This window comes from Pseudogymnoascus destructans (assembly GCF_001641265.1).
Source record: "Pseudogymnoascus destructans isolate 20631-21 unplaced genomic scaffold scaffold_18, whole genome shotgun sequence".
Taxonomy (NCBI): Eukaryota; Fungi; Ascomycota; class Leotiomycetes; order Thelebolales; family Thelebolaceae; genus Pseudogymnoascus; species Pseudogymnoascus destructans.
This window is the reverse complement of record NW_020167537.1, coordinates 545,546-570,471: the sequence shown is the minus strand read 5'-3', so window position 1 is coordinate 570,471 and position 24,926 is coordinate 545,546. Positions and strand designations below refer to the sequence as shown.

At 47.0% G+C, this 24,926-nt stretch overlaps 5 protein-coding genes across 5 annotated transcripts; all 5 read right to left on the bottom strand.

Annotated features, from left to right (window-relative positions):
* Positions 1-4,855: 4,855 nt before the first annotated feature.
* VC83_07256 (uncharacterized protein) lies at positions 4,856-6,468 on the bottom strand. The gene is made up of 2 exons (XM_024470832.1): positions 5,433-6,468; positions 4,856-5,379 (listed from the first exon to the last, which is right to left on the bottom strand). Exons 1-2 carry the CDS (start codon positions 5,851-5,853, stop codon positions 5,081-5,083), a joined length of 720 nt encoding a protein of 239 aa, XP_024321932.1. The 5' UTR covers positions 5,854-6,468; the 3' UTR covers positions 4,856-5,080.
* A 1,464-nt stretch (positions 6,469-7,932) lies between these two features.
* VC83_07255 (uncharacterized protein) lies at positions 7,933-8,544 on the bottom strand (the record flags this gene model as incomplete). Its single annotated transcript, XM_024470831.1, has 1 exon — positions 7,933-8,544. One exon carries the CDS (start codon positions 8,542-8,544, stop codon positions 7,933-7,935), a length of 612 nt encoding a protein of 203 aa, XP_024321970.1.
* Positions 8,545-8,801: 257 nt separating this feature from the next.
* On the bottom strand, positions 8,802-9,345 carry VC83_07254 (uncharacterized protein; the record flags this gene model as incomplete). The annotated part of the gene is made up of 2 exons (XM_024470830.1): positions 8,802-9,008; positions 9,055-9,345. The coding sequence occupies 2 exons, from the start codon at positions 9,343-9,345 to the stop codon at positions 8,802-8,804; spliced, it is 498 nt and encodes a 165-aa protein (XP_024321971.1).
* A 1,828-nt stretch (positions 9,346-11,173) lies between these two features.
* VC83_07253 (uncharacterized protein) lies at positions 11,174-13,261 on the bottom strand. Its single transcript, XM_024470829.1, has 2 exons — positions 12,624-13,261; positions 11,174-12,554 (listed from the first exon to the last, which is right to left on the bottom strand). Exons 1-2 carry the CDS (start codon positions 12,832-12,834, stop codon positions 11,404-11,406), a joined length of 1,362 nt encoding a protein of 453 aa, XP_024321935.1. The 5' UTR covers positions 12,835-13,261; the 3' UTR covers positions 11,174-11,403.
* Positions 13,262-24,016: 10,755 nt separating this feature from the next.
* VC83_07252 (uncharacterized protein) lies at positions 24,017-24,633 on the bottom strand (the record flags this gene model as incomplete). The annotated part of the gene is made up of 3 exons (XM_024470828.1): positions 24,017-24,198; positions 24,255-24,369; positions 24,454-24,633. 3 exons carry the CDS (start codon positions 24,631-24,633, stop codon positions 24,017-24,019), a joined length of 477 nt encoding a protein of 158 aa, XP_024321936.1.
* Between the last annotated feature and the right edge of the window lie 293 nt (positions 24,634-24,926).

Here is a 24,926-nt window from a genome sequence, read left to right as displayed (position 1 = left end):
GAGATAGCTAGGGAGTACAGATCACACAATATTAAGGTGTTATATAGACTTAGAAGAGAGCTTTTGATGTTAAAAGTCTCAAAAAAAAACCAGAGGACTCTAGATAACTTTTTTGTATGTAAATAGAACAATATTTGTGAAAATATGTCTTGAAACTCGTGACCCCTGATGTAAGGATACCTCAGTTTATCCTTATTTTGTGGCCCCATATCCTTATGTCAGGGTTTTACTGTAATCTATTTAGTACAGTAGAACCCCGATATAAGAATGTGCTCGGGACCAGGATATGAATAAGAATACATAGGGTATTCTTATACCAGGGTACACATGATTGTATTATGTCTATGTACCTAGTATCCCCGCCTTTGAAGGTATTTTTGAATAGTTGTCTGTTGTGTAGTTTAGTGCCTAACTTATGCCATTTCACAGCTGACATGATGAAATGCTAGTGGAAATCTACAATTATTAAGAAGGCAAATAATGCAGTCATTAACAATGACAATTTACAAGCTGATCAAGATGATTTACAAACTCAAATGAACACTTCCTAGATATAACGGACCTCCTCTCACTCGCTAAGTTCATCAAACCTGCTAGTGAAATTGTTGATGATAATGATGGAGATATATTTGCGTCAGTGGTCGAGTATTACAATCACCAAGCAGCAAGCAAAGGGGAAAGCGAAGATGAAGGCGATGTTAAGCAGGAAAGAATCACTACAATGGAAGCTTTACAATGTTTAGATACAGTCAGATTATGGAAGCTACAGCAAGAGGGCGTAGATAATAAGCCACTTAGTTGACCCCTAGCGCCCCTAGAAGCTGACCTCTATGCAATTAGCATTAGTTAATAACCTTCTATGTATTGTGAAATTGTCTTAGATTGCAGCCCATCTGTTAGGGTCTCTAGAAGGCAGCTAGAGAGAGGTGTGCTATTAGACAGTTCAAAAACGCGTTAGGAGCGAGGGAGCCATGCAACAGCAGTTGCTACTACTTAACATCGTCGATTGATAGAAGAAAGAGCAGCCTGTCATTAACAGTAAGTGACAGCTATCTAGTAAAGTGGTTGACAAGGATGTCTAAGGGGTATTAGAGTGATAGGATTATATGACGCCTAAACAACAGCTTCTAATCGACGCTGTTTTGACATTTCTCAAGACATCGCTAGAAAGTGAATGTCAACATAGGATTATGGCTATTAATGCCATGATGGTATACTGCACTGTCAAGGAGGGTGCGACCTTCTGTCACAATCATGCTAGTCAGCTAGTTCCACCTGTCTCTGTAATCAAAGCTGAAAAACCGCTGTGGTCTAAGGCAGATATCATGCTGAGACATGCAATATCGTTAGTTACGATGGATAAGAGGCCAACTATATGCTTCGCATGTCTTAGGAACCCAAACCTAACAATTTAGGAGAGGGTCATCTTGTTTTCAAGTCCTAGCTGCCTAACAAGGCACTTTATAAGAAATCATATTAGAAGACTTAGAGTTAACGAGCCAACTAATTGTCGAATCTATGATGTCTAACTTGAGCATCAGATGCATTTTCAAAACCACGTAGAGAAAGTTCACGAAACTGTCTCATAATACTATAACTAGATGGAATCACTCAAATGTATGCATTATGGTTTGCTGATTAAGTAGGTAATGTAAGTCGTGGCATAGGTGGAATTTTAAAGAGAACGCAACAAATCTGTAAATTTAACTACAATCAAGATTTGTGTAATGTGGTGATGGAGGCGGAAAAGGCAACACATAACCAAAGTAAGGAAAAGCGCAAAACAAAGGACAAGGACGCCTCCTTAGACATTGAAATTGACAAGTATATTAAAGAAGAAGCAGGGGAACAATCTAAGAGTGACAGCAGATCATGTCACAAATCTTGTGTAGAAACATGAAAGTGACCATTTAGAACAACCCTTTTCCCCTTTGTACGTACTATATGTTGCTTCATAACTAATCGCAAGTTGTTGGTATTAAGTTGGTGAACAATGCTACATGCTCTAAGTTGCTCTAATGCAACTGTGAGTTTTTGGATGCATGTCTACACTAGTGTAATGGTGGGTGCACCAGATGTGAGAATCTAGCCACCCAAGGAAGGGATGAATTTACTAAGACAACACACTGTCTTAGGAAACAGAGCCAAAGGGTTGTAGCTTAGACTATTCCACAACGCAGCAATCAGGTGTGTGATGTAGTGAAGTGGTTCAGACAAGTTGCAACAAATGTTAAGTCTGGGAACTCAGGGGTAAGTCAGAGGTTAACACCTCACTGACTTTTCAGAAACAAGGAGTAACAAGATGAATGCTTGGAAGCTTGGAAAAGACGTGGAAGTATGTGATAGTCGATTTACTGTATTGTCTGCTTGCCCTTTCTTAAGGAAGTGTAATGAAGCATAGATGGTTGTAGCAATCGTTGAGTAGTATTGCTCTTGTTGTTGGTGTGATAAGCCAAAATATGTATAGTGACTTGTAGGTTTGAGGAGGAGATTTTCAAGTTTGCTCTTGAGTTTGATAGCAAACTGAGTGCAACGAATGTCAGTATGACAAGAAGGAAGGAAAGAGAAGAGGAGCACTCGAGCAGTGGCTCGATATATATACAGCTATGTTGTTGTGGATGTCATACTGACATTCGTTGCACTCAGTTTGCTATCAAACTCAAGAGCAAACTTAGAAATCTCCTCCTCAAACCTACAAGTCAACATACATATCTTGGCTTATCACATCAACAACAGAAGCAATACTACTCAACGATTGCTGCAAACTCTTCTACTACATCTGTTTATGCTACATACATCACGGCATATCATTTGGACACTCATTGAACAAGTTATTAAGAAAATCTCCTCCTTAAGGGGGTGGGCCAATACTACCACATGGCATATCTCTACCAACTAGAGGCCTAGGAACATGAACAATAGCTCTAGAAGCTTCTACAACCCTCTATGATTCATTACATGTCATTGCTCCTTAGTTACCCACAAGATTGGTTAAGTTATGACATAATTTATCTATAGGTGCTCTGACCTTGGACCTCCTTTTCACTTCCTATAGGCTAGGAACCCAAGAGATGGTTCTATGGGATTCTCTTACATTCGCTACATGATTAGCAAGCTAGTTGTGGGTCGCACTTGATTTCTAATACATTTACCAAGCCTGGTTAGTCATGGAAAGTCATGGAAAATGAGAGAACTACACTCCTTTGGCATAAATAGGATTGCCCTTTCCTTAAGAAAGGGCAAGCAGGCAATACAGAAAATCGACTAGCACATACTTCTACGTCTTTTCCAAGCTTCCAAGCATTGATCTTGTTATTCTCTGTTTTTGAAAAGTCAGTGAGGTGCTAACCTCTGACTTACCCCTGAGTTCTCAGACTCAACATTTGTTGCAACTTGTCTAAACCACTTCACCACATCATACACCTGATTGCTGCGTTGTGGAATAGTCTAAGCTACGACCCTTTGGCTCTTTTTCCTAAGACAGTGTGTTGTCTTAGTAAATTCATCCCTTCCTTGGGTGGCTAGATTCTCATATCTGGTGCACCCACCATTACAGTGGAGTGAATTCTCTTTAGCGAGACCAGTTCTGAGAATTCACTCCACAACAGAAAACTTCGCTCCAACCCCGGAAAGCTCCCCACACCCCTAAATCCCTACTCGAGCTGCAAGGCGCACTTGATATCGTAACACACGTCATTGAAATTAAGTGACTAGTGCAACTAGAGTTCTTTAGCTATTTTCTTTAACAACGGATGCCCTAGAGAATACCCGCTAATTGTTAGGTTTTTAATCCACTTTAGAAGTATCTGTTCTTGTGCTCCTGATAAATTCTGTTGCTTCTAGCAGGCTTAGGGACATGTCAAACCTCTATTAACGTAACTAAACTCTTTAGAAACCCTAGCGCTTTCTTACGTGATATGCGCTCTTGTACTTCTTGATTAGATGTCTAATACTGCCTAGGCTATTAAAGTTTCACACTTAGCACCCCCCCCTAGGCTTTTATGGTGAACCATTGTTAAATTATTTACAGTTATTAGAAGTTGGCAGGGTAAATGCACCGCGTTACGCCATCCCCCGCGTTACAACACTACTTACGTTAGAGGAAGTAATTAAATGTAGAAGAGGCGTCATCATTAATATTTTCATCTAACTTGCCTATCATGATCCATATCAGTCCACGCCTTCAAGAAAGTGACCTGACTCTGCATAGCTTGGTGATTCGTACCTATCAACCCTACAGCCATGATGCAAATGGTCCTCTACTTTCTTTCATTTAATTTGCTTATATGTTTAATAACAATGCCCTGGCACTAACTTTCACATACAAAACAGTTCCTAACTCTTCACTAGAGTATATAACCCATTCTATAATGCCTTAAAAACTCTGCATTTAACTTGTTAAGTTGCTCTCTAGGTGTAGAAATCATAGAGGTAGACAAATTAGGCACTCTATTCTACAAGAGCATCTAAAAGGATTGGTCAGACATATGACCAAGCCACTCTGAAGTTTGATCCCTGTTGAACTAGCAAAAGTGAATCAATCCACTTCCGCTGTAGTTCTTATAGTCAGCTATATTATAACAATCCCTAACGCTGATTCTCTTGGCTGATATCGGCTGTAAATCATGCCTCCTAGCGAAAAAAAGGTGTGGACACGGCAAATCCGCCATGCCACTAAGGAGAAGGTAAATAAATCTATTGTATAAAAAGACAAAAAACATACAACAGTAGGTATTCGCTGGTGGTCACCCACCCAACTACTAATCCACCATGGTGTTTAAACCTGTAAACATATTACGGACGAAATCTAAACCTGCAAACGCTCGTAACCACCCGTAAATAGAGTTAAGGTAAGCAGTAGAATAGTAGTATAGATAGTATTTCTAATTAATATCACATAATACCTCTGGATATACAACGTTTGGTGTTGTGTTATCGTCACCTTCCGGAAGTAGAACGTGTAAGCCAGCTATGGATGACGTCCGCGACATTGCAACATAGAATTGCCCATGACTAAACATAGCTGCCCATAGATCAACACCTACATGCTTAAACGACTGGCCTTGAGACTTATTAATAGTCATACCTCATCGCATTTCAAGGCCAGGAAAACATCTAAGGAGCCTAGATGAAAGTCTTTCCATAGACATTTCACCGGTAGTATAGAATCTAGGGCCTGGAGAAGAATTGGTCGTTTTAGAAGACGGGTCAAATTTTGGTCCTTCGTGTCGCTATGATACTGAGCCCTCCACCGCTTTTCGCCTCGTGTATCGGTAGCTACCTGACAGCGACGTAGCTGGCGAAATATAATTCCATCATTATAATTAGAGGAGTACCCATACCCCTCCCGTAAATTTTGTCTTGCGTCTTCGCCAAGGTCTAGTTGCGTGAGTCCCCAGATCGGTTCGGCAAGTTGGCATGTTCGGGCTCACCTTTTCTGTAGAAGTCCACCGTCCACCATCTCTCCTTAGTAGGCAAATAACGTTTAGCAGCAAGTATCCGATGCTGTCCATGTAAGCATTCTAGTCGGATATTCTCGGGGAATTCCAGCTTGGGCGGCTGGCTTCCAGAGGCAATACGGAGACTATCAATATCAACTAAAGTTCTGTCCAGGGCCGCTTGAAAAGTAGAGTCGTCAATGATGGCAGGTATTCCGTGTTGCTCATCAAGGCAACCTTCTGCCGCAAAGGTTTCCTTTAACTGCTTAATAAATTTGTCATCTTTGCTGCGAATTGGGTATGGGAACGTCAGGTGGTCAAATCGAACCCGAGCAGTCCCTCTCAATTTTGCCACCTTTTCATTTGATATCCTTCGCTCGAAGACTTCTAAGATTCCAGGGCCTGAAGTGCCCATAGTAAGAGAGCGAATTGTTCGTTTTTGTCTCTGTACTTGGGTGTTTTGAAACTTGTCAATTCCTATTCACGAAATCTCAAATTCATCGAGAGCTGAGCTAGGTGACAGATGATACACAATTGCACTGCACATTTCGGACCACCACACACGACGGATGGTAATTCGTTCCATCATGCCATCTTCAAACCGCTGTAACGGTAAAGTGGGTCATTTCACCACCCTGAGTGGTGGTGGACCACTTCATCTCGGGACCATCTCCCAGGAGGGTGGATGTGGACCACGACACCTCCAGACCATCCGCCACAACGGATGCAACCTCACGACCACCACCTCCGTTAATTCCGAGGTCATCATAGCAACTGCTATATCTCCGATTGACATCCGCTTCCAAGAAAACAATTACAGATAAATCCGTCATGTCGCGATAAAATAAAATAAATCACGTGATACCCGCTGGCCAGAGCTAAATGTTGGAACGGGAAGTACCGTGGTACGGGATCACACACAAATCGTGTGGTTTCTTCAGTGGCCGGGACTTCTCACGGGCGCAACGGGGCAGGAGTTCTCACACAGTATATAGCTTACTATAGCAAAATAAGATCGATTGATTAACTACACTATCTAATGGGCGGGCCTACGTGGCTATTTGTAGGCCTTTCGGAGGTTCTGCTTCGACCCCCCAAAAGCCCCCTATTCTGGTGGCTTCAGAGTGGGATTCTGCCATTATAGGGCCAAATACCACCGTATCCCAGCGCCCACGGCCTACTCTCCAACACTAAACCATGGCGAAGACAAGACGAGATCCACTGATGATGTACTTGGAAAACCACCATCAAATGACCCAAGAAACACAGTCTTTCCGGGGAATTTTGATGTCATAGAATTGAAAAGCCTGAGCTCGCTAGAGGTTCCGAGCGCAGAACGAGAGGGATGCTTCTAAAAATATTCCTCTAAAAATACCTCCCAAAGTGACCGCCTTAGAGTCAGAGACACAGACGAAAGGTCCCAAGAAGCGAACCTCCATAAACCACTGGGCCGAAGACCCTTGGGATACATATGAAAGTCTCCGCACTTTGGACAGAGGGGGAATCGTTATAGCCGCATATACACGAAAAGCTGATAAAGGAGTTACGATCTGTTCGCACTACCGAGCTAGAATGGTCTTACCATCACAACTTAGTAGCTTTTCTAGAACTGTATCAGTTTGAGGAGAAAAGGCTCGCAGTCATGGAATATACAGTCGCCACATTGCAACATGTAATGTCAGTCCTGCCACTGAAAGAGATTTACATCTCGGCCGTATGTTGTCAGGTAAATGTTGCATATCAGATCTTGATGATCTGCTAAACGTCATAACTATTCAAAGGGATCCGGCACTTATCAAGGAACGGGGTAGTACACAGCAATGTCAATACTTCTAAGGTTCTGTTTACCCAAGACGGTTGTGTTAAAATAGGTATGCCATCATGCGGTAACGGCTAACAATGCAGCCTTTTTGGACGATTACCAGGTGTCAGCTTCTACCCGTGCCCGTCCATTAGGTGTTATTGCAATAGAAATGATGCAAAACGGATTACCTCCAGGGCCTGGCGGCGGGCTCATTCTCAGACATCCAGACCTGTGGTCAGCGGAAGCCGCAAACTTCTTGTCGGTGGCATCGTGGGGAAGCCTACAAGACCTAAAGAATGTAAGACACCCAGGACGTCACTGGCCTATGCTGAAATATTAATAAGAACAAATTTCTAACATGTTCATCACCGTCGGTTATGATTCCACATGTAGAGTGTGCCCGGTGGGGAACAGTCGAGTGGTATATAGGGGAGAAAGCGGGCGGGAATCAATCCCAATTGGCACAAGATACACCTGTGAGACAGAAAGAAACGGAAAAGCCAACATCATATGATGATTTGTTAGCAGAGTATATGAGTTGATTATGTTAAAATCTAGATAACTATTTGAAGGCAATAACAAGACAAACCAAATCTCGATATTAACCACCTTGCAATTAAATGGGATCGGTCCGACTCGTCTTTTTCGTGAAACATACAACTCTTAAGTTCACATGAAGTGCCATCTGCTTTACCTCCGTCGGTGAGATGCGGATTTTACATTGCCACGACCACTCCTTAAACAAAACATGATTACGCCAGAGAGAGGTATGTTCTTCTGCGAATATTGTGTGCACGAAAGCAGAGCGTGATGTTCCTCTGGCAGGTGGGACAGAATAAAAATAGCTACAGCTTGAGCATCAGGTATTCCAGAGAGTAGTCGCTCCATCTGCTGCAAGGGAACTTCCGTGATCCCGCCGAGTCCCCTCTCTTCATTTTGAATGGTTATAAACTCAATTCCAGGCAAGGCTCTCTCGCTCCCACGACCTGGTTGTATTTCTAACATATACCTGGCAGCAAGCTTGCTGATTTCCGATTCACTATCATCGTCAAGCTTCAGTTGGCCCGGTTGCATCGTTAACAAATAGATGGCAACAAACTTCCACAAGGCAACTGCGTCCTTTTCGTTCTCAGGCTCTGCGGTCGCTGGCATAGCTGGCAAAGAGCTGGCGGTATACTCCAATTTGCCAACTTCGGCTTCCCCTCGCTCGGGCTTTGAGTTGATCGCATCTGGCCGGGATGAGTGCTTCTCTAACTCATCGTTTGGACTGGTTCGATCATGTTTGTGGGCTGGCACGTCCATAGCTCTGGAATCGAGACGGGTAGGAATGGCTTGTGAAGGAGCTGCCTCAAACGCTCCTGACTTCTTCTAGCTTTGTCATGATACCTTCAACGTCGCATTGGCCCTTCCGAAGCAACTGAGTGCCTGCTTGCTCGACTATATTCCGAAGCTGTTTGAACTTCTCGAGCAGTAGGTCAAAGTTGAACAAGCGATCTTGTTTGACCCTAGTGCTTTGGATCTGATTAGAATCCATCATCTGAGTTATCCGTTTATTCCTATCAAAATCCTTTCTCTCTCTCTCCATCTTTGAAAAGATCGAATCCAGAATTGTTAATCGATTTGAAAAGCTCGTTGACGATGCCTTGCGCCTCCCAAGTGTTCTGGATTTGTCCGAGGTTTTCCACTGTAACCAACCAACTATCTATTGCGCTCTGGATCTCATTTAATTTTTTCGCAGTTGTCGGATCACAGTCTGGGTAAAGATCCTATCATTATTAGAAATACGAAACGAATAAGAGGCTATTAACTTACCCGGAGCATCGAAATCTCAGCGCTCCGTTCCAAATGTTTGTCTCTGTTCCTCAAATCTCCGCCAATATCACCATCACTTGGTCGTTTCAACAAGGTCGGCTTGTCGTTAGGGTGCAAGAAGGCCATTTCGAATATTGATAAGTAGTTTGAGGAACAACGGTCGTTTGCGTAGATAGAAGGCCACAGACGGGACGAGCGGGAATTTAATGGCTTTATATGCTGATCTATCTTTCGATCGTGCTCACGTTTGTCAAAAGCTGGAATGCTTGCAGTAGCCTTCTCGGAACTCATACTTGCTTCCTATAACATTTCAGACGTTAGCATTCCGAGGGTCATACACGATAGAGGATCATACAGTGGATGAAATTAGAGAGCTTGGTTTGGACCTAGGAAAGGGTCTCTTCCATAGCGGTGATTATATGGTAGATAGTTCAAGAGCGGTAGCTTGTGAGATTGTGAATGCAGGGCCTGATATGTCAAAATATAAAGAATTCCAAAAACAGCCAAGTAAAATAAAGGATGAAGACGACGTGGAGTTGAATGAAGAACGATTTGTATGAAACAAACTATACCTTCGTTTCATGATTTAGCCTGTTCAGGCAAGCAAGCAGTACACGGGAGTATCATTGAAGCATATAGCCAGGCTGGCTATACGTGCAGACTTCGTCGGGGCTCCCCGCAATTGTAAGCCCTCCTGCAGTGTACATCCTCGACCTCCGATACTAGAAATATCAGAAATGTCAGCCAATCATTTTATGTCGTATAGCTAAAGTTGGGAAGCTGCTCACGATTCCGTTCCCATAGACGCCACGCCCACAACTGCTGTGTGTCATACGCTCAGCGCTTCGAGGAACTCAATTGGTTGATTCACTTATGGACTCAACATACTGCTCCCTCTCCTTGCTCTTCGTGTACGCTAAAAGATTGGTTATTGGTAATTTAGAGTCCGCGACGATGAACGAAGCAGAAAGAGATATTTGTTTGTACTACGTACAGAAATAAAGCTCGAAAATATGTAAAACAAAAGAGAAGTCTGCAACAACAGGACTGTTCGCCACCGCCGAAAGGCTGCTTGCAACGTAATGCCGATAAATCACTCTACCAGAGGTGAAATAGAATCAGTACAGAAAGTGGTGGCATATGCCTTGGATGTTATCCTTCTTGAACCGATGCAACACAGCCAATTCCTTGCCACGGAAAGCAGTGTTATGTTGCCCTTTTCAGCATTGCCGCCGAGTGTACGTGATATATGGTCGAGATTGGCGATAAATGACAACAGCGGGGCCCTCCCTTCGCTGAGATCATTCAATGAAGGAACGAAAGGCAGGGTCATACGCTCCGGTAGACTCCATCAGGTGTACATATCTCGAATTTCGATGATACGGCTGTCTTAGACCGACGGTCATGTGTAACGTAGTAATAAGGCTTCCATGGACCGCGTTGAGTATCTGTGGAGGCCATGACGATGAAATGCCTGATCAGAGACCAAATCCAATAGAAGCTGGGTGCAGGATGCACAATGCCAATGCGTCAACGGACGTGGACTGGTGAGAGTAAACAGAGTTGTGCATGAACCATGTAAGATCTGAGTGAGGCGAAAAGTGGTAGATGCTTCACCCACAAAGGCTCACCGAGGAGTGGCGGTATGCAGGATAGGTACCAATGAAGAGAGACAAGGCTTGCATGTAGTGTCAAAGGAGCGTGCACTCGGTGAGAGTAAAGAACAGCGGTGAAGCGTGACTGGTGAAGGTGATCAAGTATGATTGAACAGGAATAAAATGAAGAGGACAGAAGCTGATAGCCTCGTTCTGCAGCTCCTTCTTATACTTGAATTGGATTCCCACGTTGGAGCACAGCTCGTTGGACCAACATCAGATGGGTCATTTTCTCTTTCCCACGGCAGAACCACTCAGAGGTTCTGCCCATCTGGCGGGTTAGGGAGCATTCCCCGGCACTACAGGACATGCAAATAAAGTAACATTCAAGGTAGGTAGCGGCGTGTTAATAATTGGAAACAAAGACAAAGACCCCCAGGAGTTCTTGAGCTGGGACAATCATATGCGGACAAATGCACACTAATCCCAAAAGGTCGGTTCTCTCCGACTAGTGTATATAGAGAGAGTGTGCATGTAGACCAGGAGCGAACGCATCCCAGCCTCACCAGTTTTAGTCGCGTCGTGTCTGTCTCAACCAGCCTACAACTTCAATTATGGTCACCGTCGATACAATAATAAGCCAGCTCTAATCGTTCGATGGGACCGCTACAATTGAGGAGCTTTTAGACAAGGCAGAGGTGAGTACGCCTTGATAATACGGCCTACCTGTCTAACGTCTTTGAATACGAGCCGCTTACAGCTGGGCCTGTATTTTCTTCTCTATAACCATCCACTCACTTGATTTTGTTCGACTAATAACCTTCGCCACATCCTCCTGTGTAGGCTCTCTCGCCTCAACAGCAGGATTATACTTTGACTTACTAACCCCCACAACATCTTCTACCAGCCCATTCAACTTCCCATCCGCCCTCTTATACACCGTAACCACCGCCGCCCCGCCCAACCCAAGATTATGCTGCAGTGCATACCTCGCGCCCTCCACATGGCGATTCGTTGCCCACCCTCTCAAATGCCAGCACAGCTCTGCACACTGCGCCAGTCCCGTCGCCCCTAGCGGATGTCCTTTGCTGATCAGGCCACCACTCGGATTCACCACTACCTGCCCACCAAACGTGATTCCGCCGGCGCGAACAAGCTCGTGCGCTTTGCCCGGAGCCGAGAGCCCGAGACCGTCTATAGTGATCATCTCATTTGCGGAGAAGCAGTCGTGCAGCTCGCAGACTTTGACATCTGCGGCTGTAATTCCTGCCTCAGACATGGCGACACGCGCTGCTGTGCGTGTCATCTCCATCCCTACGAGGTCGATAGCCGATCGCGAGTATAACGCCGGGCTGTCGGTCGCCATATGCTGGCCGGCGATGAGTATTGCTTGTTTCTTGAGATGAGGGTGTGCTTCAAGCCACTTCTCGGATACAATAACGGCCGCGGCGCCGCCGTCAGAAGTCGGGCAGCACTGAAGCTTTGTGAGGGGCGAGTGAATCATCGGTGAGTTCTTGATCTGCTCAAGGCTATAGACGTCGCGAAACTGTGAGTACGGGTTCTTTGCGCTATGCGCATGGTTGATACGGGCGATCTCTGCGAAGTCATCGGCTGTCGCGCCGTACTTCTCCATGTACTCTCTGCCAGCATTGCCAAAAGTTTGGGGCGCGCGGGGAGTGGTGTCAGAAAAGCCGCGAGTGGCGCGCATCATGGCGACGGTGCGGTCATTGGGGGGTGTTCGGTCGGGGAAGTTGGTCTTGAGGGAGCCGGGGAACATCTTTTCGAAGCCGACGACGAGCATGCAATCTGCGGCGTTGTGGGAGATGAGCTGCCGTGCAAGGTGGATGCCCGAGCTGCCGGTTGAGCAGTTGTTATTTACATTATAGATGGGGATTTGGGTCATGCCTGAAACGGAAAAGAGGATAGATTAGCACCTGTATTTGATGAAAATGTTTCGCGGGGGAACGAGCTCACCAAAGCGGTAGAAAACACGTTGGCCGCATGTGCTGTCGCCATATACGTAGCAAGCAATGCCTTGCTGGACCTCATCATAGTTTATTCCCGCATCCAAAAGGGCTTTGACACCAGCCTCGAAGCCCAGGTCGGGGTAATCGACGAGTCCTCTCGGCTTGATGAATTTGGTCAGCCCCACGCCGACGACGTATACCTTTTGAAGAGCTGCCATTATTATCAAAGTTGCTACACAAGTATTATCCAAACAAGAGATCAATCAATTGGCGAAAGTGAGACTGGCGAGGCAAGACATCGTATCGTGCTCGAGAAATATGCTCCACTATGTGCAATCCGGGGATGGGAATATGAGCACCCATCTCAGCCGAGACAGCTAGATACCATCATAGGCAGAGCCGAAGTCAAGGTCGGATTGTTCTGCCGAGCTTATTGCTACGGAGCCCGTGGTTGATCCCCGCGGTAAAGGGACGGGTACAGACATGGGGAAGAGGCGTCATGAGTGATTGGCCCGTTACTTCCGCAAGACCTAAAATGCGGAGTACAGTATTATCTCGTTAAGTCGATACACGATTAGTCGATTTTCTAGATAACTCGATAACTTTCTTTAGATCCTTCCATTCTGTTCCCACAATCACGATGAGGAACCCAAATCGTGTTTTCAGCCACACCCATGCTAAGCCCTAACCCTCTTTCGTAATGAACCTCACGTGATGCCCCACGCTCCCGTCGACTAATAGTTGAGCCTCAATATCAAAATCCGAAGGTGAATTAAAGCTGTAGCCCGTACGCTTCAATGCCAAATAGCGCACGTCGCGTTGCGGCCGAAGCTGTTGTAGAAGTACCTTACCAGCGCACAGGCCAAATCCAGTACGGTGGCCATACCGTATTGCTACCGTACTGGCCGGCGCGACTGTCGCACTGGAGCGACGGTACAATCGCCGCTCTAATACCGACGGTGTATTGCACCGCCCGTGAGCGGCGACCGTGCCCTTGATCTGGGCAGTATCGCCGGCGCGACAGATTTTGGAGGTCATACTGTAGTTAGAGTATTACTGTAATCGCGAAGGATCACCGTCGCCGGCCATAAGCTGTAGATATCTCGCCACAGTATGGCGACGGCAATGCTGCCGTAATTCTGTGTGGACGCCGTTATGGTGGCCAGATCCGTATCCATACGGTATTCTCGGTGAAGCCGTGGCGGGCAAGATCATGGTGGTCATCAAGAAACGCAGAAATCCAAACATAATACCATATATTTCTAATCTGCCTACTCTATCCAGCCCGGATCCACAGCCTGCGACTGTTCCAAAGTCGCACCAACCACCACATAGCCCCTCCAGATGTCCACTCCCTCCCTGTGCCCGGCACTCCAGACCTTGACCCCACCCCGAATCCAATGCCAGCTCCCTTATCCCACCCCCCCCAGTGTATGTGTTGATGGCTGAAAGTTGCGTATCCAGCCAAGTCCGCGGCCCAAGGCTGCCCTGTCAAGTGGGTGTTTGTTGGGGGGGGGTAATATCCAAGATGTTGCTGAGCGATTGTGTATGGTTTGTGTTGATGGTCTTCAGTGAGGGTGTGGTTGTTGGTCGGAGACAGAAGAGTGTCGAGAGCTGGATATATCCACATTGGTTTGGCACTGTTCTGGATGGATCCAGATATCTGTTAGTGGTTTGTGATAAGGGGTTGTTAGGTGACCGCAGACTTACCTGGTGGATCTGTGCCTGAGCTGTGGATGAGCTGCCGAAAGTCCTTAACTGAGGCAGAAACGAACAGGGGAAAAAAAGAGGAAAAGAAGAGACTGACGAGAAGCTGGACTTACCTTGTGTAAAGCTGGCATAATGTCAGCAGCTACAGAGAGCACGACAGAGAAGGAAACTCCAATGTGGAAACACTGGAAAGAAGCCGCCAAAGTGGCACCAAAAACAGAATGAAGAAACAGACGAAATAGACAAATTTAAAATAGATAAACGAACCAAATACCAACCACTGAACGAGTGTGATCATCACCATCGGCCAAATATGACGCTGACCAGGGATCCCAAACAAATATCCATATCTATCGCCGCCTCCATTGCCACCTCCATCGCTGCCTCTATCACCGCCTCTATCACTATCACCATTTGCTATCACCATCATTATCTCCAAACCAAGACACAAAAAGCTGAGGAGAAAATGGGGAACTCATTCAAACCAAAGATACCTACCTATGCCACACCTATGCTGGCTGCCCAAAAACAGCTCCACAGATCGGGCATAGTAAACACCCTAAAACACAGCCAAAATCAACCCAAAGCTATGCCACCTCCGTTTTTTCAGAATTCGGCAGGCCGACCCCTTCAAGACCAGAAACGCCATACAAATTGAAGATTGTGCGCAAATATCGCTCAAATAATTCGAAATTGCGCACATGCTGGGCATTTCTGAGCTTATAAGATATGAAAATAAATCGGAAAATAAATCGGAAAATAGATTAGATTTAGCTGGGCTGTCAATGGGGAATGGGCAACGACGAGGACATGCCAGTTATCTTAGCCATAAGGATTCCACTTATGGCACTGGTATGAAGAGGGATATCTTGCAATATCTTGGAGGTGGCCGTGGGACAGGTATGACTGGGTGTCGAGCGTCAAGGTGGGTGGCAGCTTGGTGTCGAGTATCCAGTGTTAAGACACATAGGGAGCTTTGGATGATGAGAATCCATGCCAGGGATCATTCTGGGATTAAAACGTAGAAGCTGGGGGAGGTGTAGACATGACAGGATGTCGAGAGCTGAGGGTATGGGGGGGTGTGGTGTCGATATCTTGGCCCTGGATGCTTCAGTTGACGGCATTGAAGGTCGGGGAGGTTTCAACATAGAGACCAATATCAGGAGATCATTGCCACCATGATGATCGGTATCTGGGATGGTCAGCTTGTTGCCCACCGGGGGGGGGGGAATTGTATGGGGAATGGGCAGGATTTGTAGGTGCTTTAGCTTCGGCGAGGTTGTGGATTCGAGAGCATTTTTGGCTTTTGCGACTGGAAGAGAAGAGTCAGTGGGACTTAATCAAAATAAGTGATAATAGAGCAAGAGAGGGAGCTTGTCTTGATGTGTTTCCGGCGAGATGATCTGATGGGCCCTGGGAGCACGACCGCCAGCTGTGCTGACAGTGGCACCAACGAGGGCTTGGATAACTAGACCCCTTGGAATATGAAGCTTCTTGAGCTGATACTGGCATTCGTATGCCCTGAGGAAATGCTCCAGATGATGGCATGAGCTGTGGCAGCTCTGCTGGGTTTTGGCGGGGTTTCCTGGTGTTGTGCTGGATGCATCAGAAACAGAGCAGCAAACTTACCTTAAAGCAATTTAGATAGCTCACCTATCTAAAGGTGAAGTCGATAATCATGTAGAAAGGAAACAATAGCTGTAGAAATACAGTATCCAAAACATAGAAGAATGGGTGAAGGTGAAGTAGTGGTGAACTCAGTACAGGTATGGAAGCGAGCGATTTGTGTGATTCTGGCCCAAAATGGAAGTATCCCAGCTTCAGCCCAGAGAGCTCCGAATTGCCCAATATAGAACCTCAAAGTTATCATTTCAAATGGAATTGGAATTTTATCTTATTCTCTCTATACTGCTTTCATTTCAATTGATATCTGTGCCATTCCAGCTCCTGGATCCTGAAGTTCTGCCGCTCACATTACTCCCACGTCCCACCAGCAGTGCACCAGAATTGCTGCTGATGAGCCTTCGAAGGCCAAGATCTAGCTCACCTCGGCGTGCTGTTTGATCCAAACTCAGTGGCCCCTTAGAATATACTGAGGCGGCTTGCTTTCTTTCTTGATTGATACTGACTATGAACACCGGGTTACTTCCAATCCCTGGAAGTCCTACGATTCCTGTAAGGATGCCAAAGCCCTCAGTGATGGAAAGCATTGGAGTCGGGCAGGTTACGGTCACGTGGGGAGCATTAGGGTAGGTTAGCCAAGTCGGACCCGTTTCGGGTACTTAAGGGGATTGACCAAACGGGGTTCCTCATCATCTTTTTTGTATCCTTCGTAGTAGACCTATAGGATAGCATCCGTTTAGCCTCCGACTCACACTCTCATATGCTATTACTGTGAGCTGGGTGCCCTGTGTCCTTACATTATACAAAAAAGATCACGCCTGCCGGGGACGGCCGTACTTAAATAATATCCCACACTGGAACGACTCAGGAGAACTACCGTTACACCATCGACTGCGACTTGGTGACGTTTCGGAGGAGAGACCTGACGACTTCAAATAGCCGTGATTCCAGAGATCTCACGGACAGCCAGTGGATCAGGGTTTGATTCTTCAGAACAAGCTGGTAAAGTCGCTGACGCGTTGGCGCCAAATAGGATACGAGATCCTTAAGAACCCCCTCATAGCACAGAGGAAATTGTGGACAAGAGCGTTGATAGCTACAAGCTACCGGAAGTCAAGCTCTTTCATATTGGTACCGATACACACCTGAGGCAATATATGGAAAAAGCTGACATCAAACATACCCCAAGACAACGACGGTCAACTGCCCAGAATGACTACCAGACAAACCACCGCTGCAGCTATGACCGCTGTGCCATCCGAAGACATCCCGAGTCGAATGGACCACCTTGAAGCACAGATACAGGAGATCAAGGATCTACTAGTTATCCTGTCGCATCCCAGACCAGAATCCCGTCCACACTGCCGGTGGACGCCCCCATACCCACAGTCGAAGCTACGGAGCAACGAACGCCTCGCACACGAAACACCCCCGAGACAGTTCAATTGCTGCCTCTTCAGAACACTCGTTCTCCCTCGATTCCAGGGTCGTCAAGAATGCGTACCGAGGACCCTCCGAATCGCTACAAGAAATCAACCATCTCTGAGAAAATCCTTCCTCTCAGCGATGGGGTAGAACATACCTTCCTACAATGGAGTGCTTCGATTCGGGACCGACTCGTAGTCAATGAGGACCACTACCTTACCGACGTCTCGAGAAGAGCGTTGATATGGGGAACTATGACCGGCCTGGCGAAGACCTACCTAGAGCCCCAATACCTGTCCACTACGCATGGGTTCTGCAGTGCTGAGGAGATGATGGATCTACTAGGTTCATACTACCTCACAGGCAACGAGACGGAACAGGCCAGGAACCTCTTCGACGACCTGCAAATGGGAGAGAAGGGGCATGCTAGCGAAACCTTCCCAGAGTTCAAGGCTCATTTCCAAAGTGCAGCTATCACAGGACAAGTCTCCGAGTCGGAATGGTTTCGGTACATGTGGAACAAGTTACTCCCCAATTCCGCAGCTGTGTCGCGATCATCAAAAACCAATGGAATGGAGAATACCAGACCATGGTACGAGAACTTACCGCCTTCGATCAGGAACGGCGCCAGAACAACGAATTGAATCTGCTACCTGCTCTCGCAAGGACGTCCACATGTACCACGGATACTGCAAGCCCGTCAGCGTCAAAGCAGACTCGAGCCACATCCGCTCTGTTCACCCGAACTGCGTTCCTCCCCAAGCCAGCCACATACCGGAACGTGTGAGAACCGCAGTCCCTGCGCCCTCTGGAAACTGTTTCAAGTGTGGCAAGCCCAGCCATTTCCAGGACAAATGCCCCCTTAACGCTACTATCAGGGAAATGGACCGTAACGACCCCGAGACCGAAGAACAATGGGAAGAAGCCGTGGAACTTCAATCGGATGCGTCCCTCGAGGAAAACGAAGAGGCCTAGGAGAAGGCTTTTTCCTAGGTCTACGCAAATGTGACCTGCGAGGACTAGACTTACGAGAACTCCTGGGAGGTACCCAGTTCTTAGTTGACACGACCCTGAGTATAAATGCACTCGGGGTGCAAACGAAGTCCCTAGCAGACACAGGAGCAAACGGCTACCTCGTCATTAACAAGCCTTTCGCAATACGACTGTCGAAAGCGCTTCAGCGCCCCATACAGAAACTACCCTACTCTGTACCCATACGTGTATTTCAGCGCAAAATCCAAGGCCACGTATCGGAGTATATTCGGTTACACTTAACAGTCGAAGGACGCCGGATATATAACTGCCCCTTTGTACTCCTGGACCTCGGAGCACAAGATGTGATAATTGGGAAGAAGCTTTTCAGCCACTTCCGAATACTACTCGACTCTGCAAAGAGCCGGTTAGTATGGCCAAAGGAGTACCCGCCGACTCCTAGCTGGAGCAAGGAGATCACTTTGCCCTACCACTCACGCGAAACGTCCATTAAACATCCTGCATACCAGTCGGATGCAAATCACCAGGATTTCGTAATCCACCGCGAAGACAGACGCCGCGCAGGCGGACGCTCGATGGAAATGAAAGTGATAATTTTGACTACTAAGAGATCACCGATACGCCATCGAACCCACTACGAAACCAGGAGGTTTCTCCCCCACCACAGAAAACCCTAGTACATAGGTTTATGCCATGCATATCTGTGAAATCAGTGCAAATGCTTTCCACCACGAGATGATGCGAAGCGACTCTGAGTTTTTTCAGACTAGCATCTACGAAATCGATCAGATCATTCATGAAAAGGAATTGGACGAGGATGCAGAAACACTTCACCTCATCCAACAGAAACTCCCGCATATGCACCGAAGCTATGCCAATGTCTTTTCGAAGTCGGAATCAGATCGGATCCCTCCACACCGCATATATGACCATAAGATACAGCTCGAAGCTCCTTTACCAAACGCCTTCTCCCCGCTATACCGACAAGGCACTGAAGAGCTTAAGGCTACCAAGCAATACCTGCTGGAAAACCTGGAAAAGGGATTCATCGTCAACAGCAACAGCCCCTTCGCATCCCCTATCCTATTCGTAAAGAAAGCGGATGGCAAATTAAGATTTTGCATCGATTACCGGAAGTTAAATGGTCTCACCCGGAACGATCCCTACCCCATTCCGCGTATCGACGAACTACTAGGACGGGTGTCGAAAGCCAAAATCTTCACGAAGCTAGATATCAGACAAGCCTTCCATCATATATGGATGCACCCTGACTCGGAAGAGTACACGACCTTTCAGACTCGCTATGGATCCTATAAGTGCAAAGTGCTGCCATTTGGACTGACGAATGGTCCCGCAACCTATCAGCGGTATATGAATGACGTCCTGATGCAATACTTAGACGACTTCTGTACCGCAAACAAAGCACCTTCCCGATGCGCACGACAAAGTTGTTCTGGACACAATTACCAGCCAACATTCTGATAACAAAGAACGCTCCGTTCACGGATACTATTCAGAGACGTTGCGGACATGATACTACCGCGTGCCTTGCGGACAAAGCACTCTCTCAGGAGGGGGGTAGTGTAAGGATGCCTGATGCCTGTCCCTCAGTGATGGAAAGGATCTGAGTCAGGCAGGTTACGGTCACATAATGAGGGTGAAGGCAGGTTAGCCGAGTCGGACCCGTTTTGGGTACTTAAGGAGATCGACCCAACAGGGGTTCCTCTCTTCATCTTTTTTGTATCCTTCATAGTAGACCTATAGGATAGCATCCGTTTAGCCTCCAAGTCGCACTCTCATATGCTATTACTGTGAGCTGGGTGCCCTGTGTCCTTACATTTTGAACTCCATGCTGCTTACCTGTCTTGAACACCGAGTGATATGATTCTCACAGTATACCTTAGAAGGCCTCTTGAATACGGCCACACAAGCTAAGATGGCAAGGTACACCAAGATGCCGACAATGTATGCCGAATATAAAACAGTTGTATATTTCAAACTGTCATTCGTGATTTGGGAAGCACTCCCGGCAACGAATTGACCATAAAGTGCGGCATAGAAGCTGAACGCTATCAAAGCGAGCACCCGAAGAAGTCCTATTAAGGCATTGGAGAAGAAAGCAAGCTTTCCACTGCCGTGACTCATGTCTTCAAGGATAGTACGCGTGATAATGGCGACTATCATGATATCGCCAACCAGAGAGAAAAGGCATTCAAAGATGAAGGCAATTACGAATTTTTTATCTGTATGGTAGCATGACTCTAGCATGGTGGTTCTTATAGCCACAATGAGTAGATGTCTAAACTCAACAGCTAGTTAAACTTCAAGGTTCAATGGATATCGCACAAAGGATAGGACATGCAGAAAGCAGCAAAGAGATATCCAGAGTTTCGTAGCTTGTCTGTTCCCTTCTCTCGAATCCTTTCGAACCGCCTTGTGAGAATCATACACAAAAGACCCTATTACTGACCCAGAAGCCAAATCTGAGAGCCAGTATGAGAGCGCAACTGAGGGTGGGAGTGGTCGTGGGAGTGAGAGTGAGCGTGAGAATGAGGACAAGGAGGGCTATGATTTTCATCGCAAATAGGGCATTAACTGTTGCGTCCTAGGTCATTTGTTAGCTAATCTCGAGAAGTTGGGCTTTGAGTTCTGTTTACTCACCCGCCACGTATAACTAGCCAAACCACCGATGGACGTATTGTAATTTGAATTTTTTGATCCACCACTGCCATAATCATAGTCGCCATAACTGCTGCCACTGCCACTACCAGTACCATAATTGTGGAATTCTCACTCCGTGCCTGGGATAAGGGGCAGCGATGCCGCCCAGGCCGCCAAGCGCCAACCCGGGGCCAAGCCCAGTATCACCCAACTCAGAAGATAAAACTGGGCACCACTGCTCTGACTAGCTCGGAAGCAGAGTTTTTCTGCTATATAAAAGTAACTGTGGGGGGAAGTGAGTGCGTCCACTCGCTTATGAGAGGAAGCAAGTGCGTCCTCTCAAATTGCGACTGTAAGTACCCAACCATAGTAATTTATATGTAAAAGTACTTAAAATTTCAATTCTACGAAATTATCAATTCTTCATTCTATCCGGAGGAATTGGGAGGCCCGATTTAGTGAGCTGAGCTATGCTCTTCTTCCGGAGGCGCTCCCATTTCCGGGCTTTGATTCCTGCCCAGTGGAGCTGCTTCTGGGCTCGGGTTTGGGCCTGGCTCAGTTTCCGAGCTTCTGCGGCAGCGAGCTTCTGGGCCTGAAGCTCAGCTTGCTGGGCCTGAAGCTCGTGGGCTTCAGAAGCCTTGAGTTCACCTCCACACTGGAGTCAGTCCCGGCCCCCCCGCTGCTTCTTCGAGTTCTTGACCTGCTGCCGAACAGCCCGTAGGTCGAGTTCCTGGAGCTGGCCAGCAGCCAGAACCCGGGCTGCCCCAGTAAGCCAGTTGCTGTAGCTCTGCCTTGAGGGGCCACTAAAGGCCTCCGGAACCCGCTCCTTCCACTGCTGTAGGCCCTGTTCTACGCCCTGGAAAGTGGAGGGAATAGGGGTAATAGGCCATGGTAGGGTAGGTGTTGTAGGCTCTGTAGGCTGCGTAGGCTGCAAGTACGTATGCAGCTTCTCAAGGGCTGTATTACAGCTTATAGGCCAGATTCCAGCTTTCCGGAACGCTGATTGTATGGTAGATTCCTTAAAAGTCTGCTCCCGCATTTGTGGGAGATCTCTCATAAATCGGGGTAGGTTATAGGTGATGTCCACTTCCCGTATAGCACGGAGCACAGCCTGCCTATGCCAGTGCTTATAAGGCTGGAATATTCCCACGTCTAATGGCTGTGAAATGTGTGTAAGGTGGCTGGGAAATACCTGTAAGATGATGTGATATTCGGCTGCCACAATGACGAACCCAGGGCTCGTGTGGCTCACATGAGAGAGTAGTAGAACCTTGGGAGTTCCTGGGTTGTGTGGAGCAGTAAGCTCTATGAAGTGCTGTAGAGCAAGCTGGCTATTAGAATAGCCAGTCTCTGAGAGCAATATCAGCTCATTTCCACTGAGGTTTTCAGGGTACCATGCTGCCATATGGATTTTACCCGGTACAACAAGTACAGGTGCAATCTTCTGTCCAGCTGCCTCTATGATCGTAATAGATATACGATTCTCAGGTCTCGGAGTATAGAGCTGCTTTACAGCTTAGGGGACCATAACTCTCTCTCCCCTGGAAATCAGTTTTCCAGCATTCTGACCGCCTGGTTCCCGGATTGGCTCACAGGTTCGGTGGTGGTGCATAACCGTATGCAGCCACCGAATCCTATCACATATTGGGCGCCAACGCCCTTCTTGTTAGGGTCTTGGGCTTGCCCATGAAGCCTACAAATATATATGTAGGCCCATTAGATAGCGTAATTAATTCAATTTGATCGATTTACTCTACATACTGCCCTTGATTGTGATACTCGCTGGCGCTGCCCAGAAGTGAGCATTTCGGGTACCAGAGAACCCTTACAATTTGGGTGTGATCCCCGGTCAGCGTAATACACTCCAACAATTCTTGACTGTATAGTCGACTTTGGGACCTTAAAAATCCGACTGGCAGCACCTACAGATTCAGAGGGGTTTGCTGCCAGCCATTCACAGGCATTTGATAGAGGTGTCCCTTCCATTAAATGAATTACATTTGATTACTATATAAATTACTATGTGTAGGAATGTTCGAGGTTTTGGTAAAGAGTAGCGGTGAACATACGCAAGTTGAGAGGACGCAGTTGCTTCCTCTCGTAAGCAAGTGGACGCACTCGCTTCCCCCCACGGTTAGTTACAGTAGCTAGATGAATAAAAACATGCTTTCACAGATCACTGTTCTGAACCTGGTTGAGAACCTGTAATTATCATATTATTCTATTATCACGGACCGCTACCAACACCTACAAGTTCAACAATAATCATAGTTGCTACCTCCTCTTCCACTGCCACTGCCGCTGCCACTGCCGGTACCAGTACCATAATCATAGTTGGTGTTACCACTGCCAGTGCCAGTACCATAATCATAGTCTTCATCACCACCAGTGCTACCTCCACCATAGCTTCCTCCGCTGCCTTTCTTTGGTGCCATTGCACAGACGTGTACAGTGGCTGCCTTGTGGTGATTCGGATGATTTTCTCTGGGAAGACTTGACAATTTCGCACTTCGCGCCAAATCGACTGGACAGGTAGCGAACAATTTTCAGACAGGAGGCCATTTTCAGATAGGAGGACACTCAAGAACCAGAACTGTAGGGCTGGTTAGGGTAGATCATCGGATAGTGAATACGCCGAGCTTATTGCTGGTCAATGGGTCTACTGGGATTTGACAGCATGCCTAATTGGTGCCAAGCGAGGCGAAGCTCCATGTGCTAACTTATGCACAAACAAATTCAGCCTTGCCGATCAAATGCCATACCAACTTCTCCTAATTTCAGCTCATTTTATTTCACATAGCTATGTAAAACATTGGGCTATTACGAGCGGCGCAGCAACTTGTGGCGACTGTTAGTGCCACAGTGAAAAAAGCAAACAGTCTATAATTATTCGACTGGTTACGGAGCTAGGGCTATTCGCATCGCCCATTTGGAACTATTCGCATTATAGGGCATTCTTGCGACCTCCACAGACATCAAGAGATATAACTATGCACTCCACTCAGAAGTCTCATACCTATCAACCAGCGCCACATACTCCTCACCCGCAGCAACCCACCCCTTAATCCCGCCCGTAAGCGTACAGCTCTCCATTTCACCCTCCTTGCCCTGGCTCTTGATATAATCCTGGAACCACCCCGCTGCACACCCTCCACGGCCAAGTGACGAACCTGCCAATTATCAGTTTACAGGTTCCCCATCTCTAATAACCCTCAGAACTACTCACCACAGTACCAAACGATCGTCTTGACCCCCGCGGCGGAGAATAGGTTGAACAGCTGCGGAATGTTGGGGTAGAGAGATTGCGCTGAGAGGTTGATGGATCCACGTATCGTTCCGCCCTGAGATTGTCAGCTCCGCCTATGATTATCCCCCCACCAACGGCGCACAGCTCTCATCTTCATGGATGGACCCAGTAGACATACCTTATAATCGTTCCTCCGCAGATCAACAAGCACAAAGTCCTTCCCAGGAACTTTGTCCCCAGTCAACCAGTCGCGCACGTGCTCTTGCGATACAGGCGTCGCAATGGACTTGGGAGATGGGAAGGCGGCATGCCAAGGTTGTTCCTCTGTTGGAGGAGCGGGCGCGCTGGTGTTTGCCATGGTTTGCTAGGACGAGAGTCGCGCGGAGAAAAATAGTGAGTGAAGGCAGGTATACAAGTTGCTAGATGAAAAGTATGAGATTCGACCTGCTGAGTGTAATTTGTACCTTCTCAGCTGGTTCATAAGCAAGCTTGATGCTGTCATCTAAACTGGGCATCACATGATGCTGGAAAGCTTAATTGATGTAATGGCCCCACTGTTCTTGTCGACGAATGTCACTCGGTTGTGGTGATTGGCTTGTAGCCGATTTGGCATGTAGTGGATCCGAGTCCCTTCTAAGCTTCCATATTTTG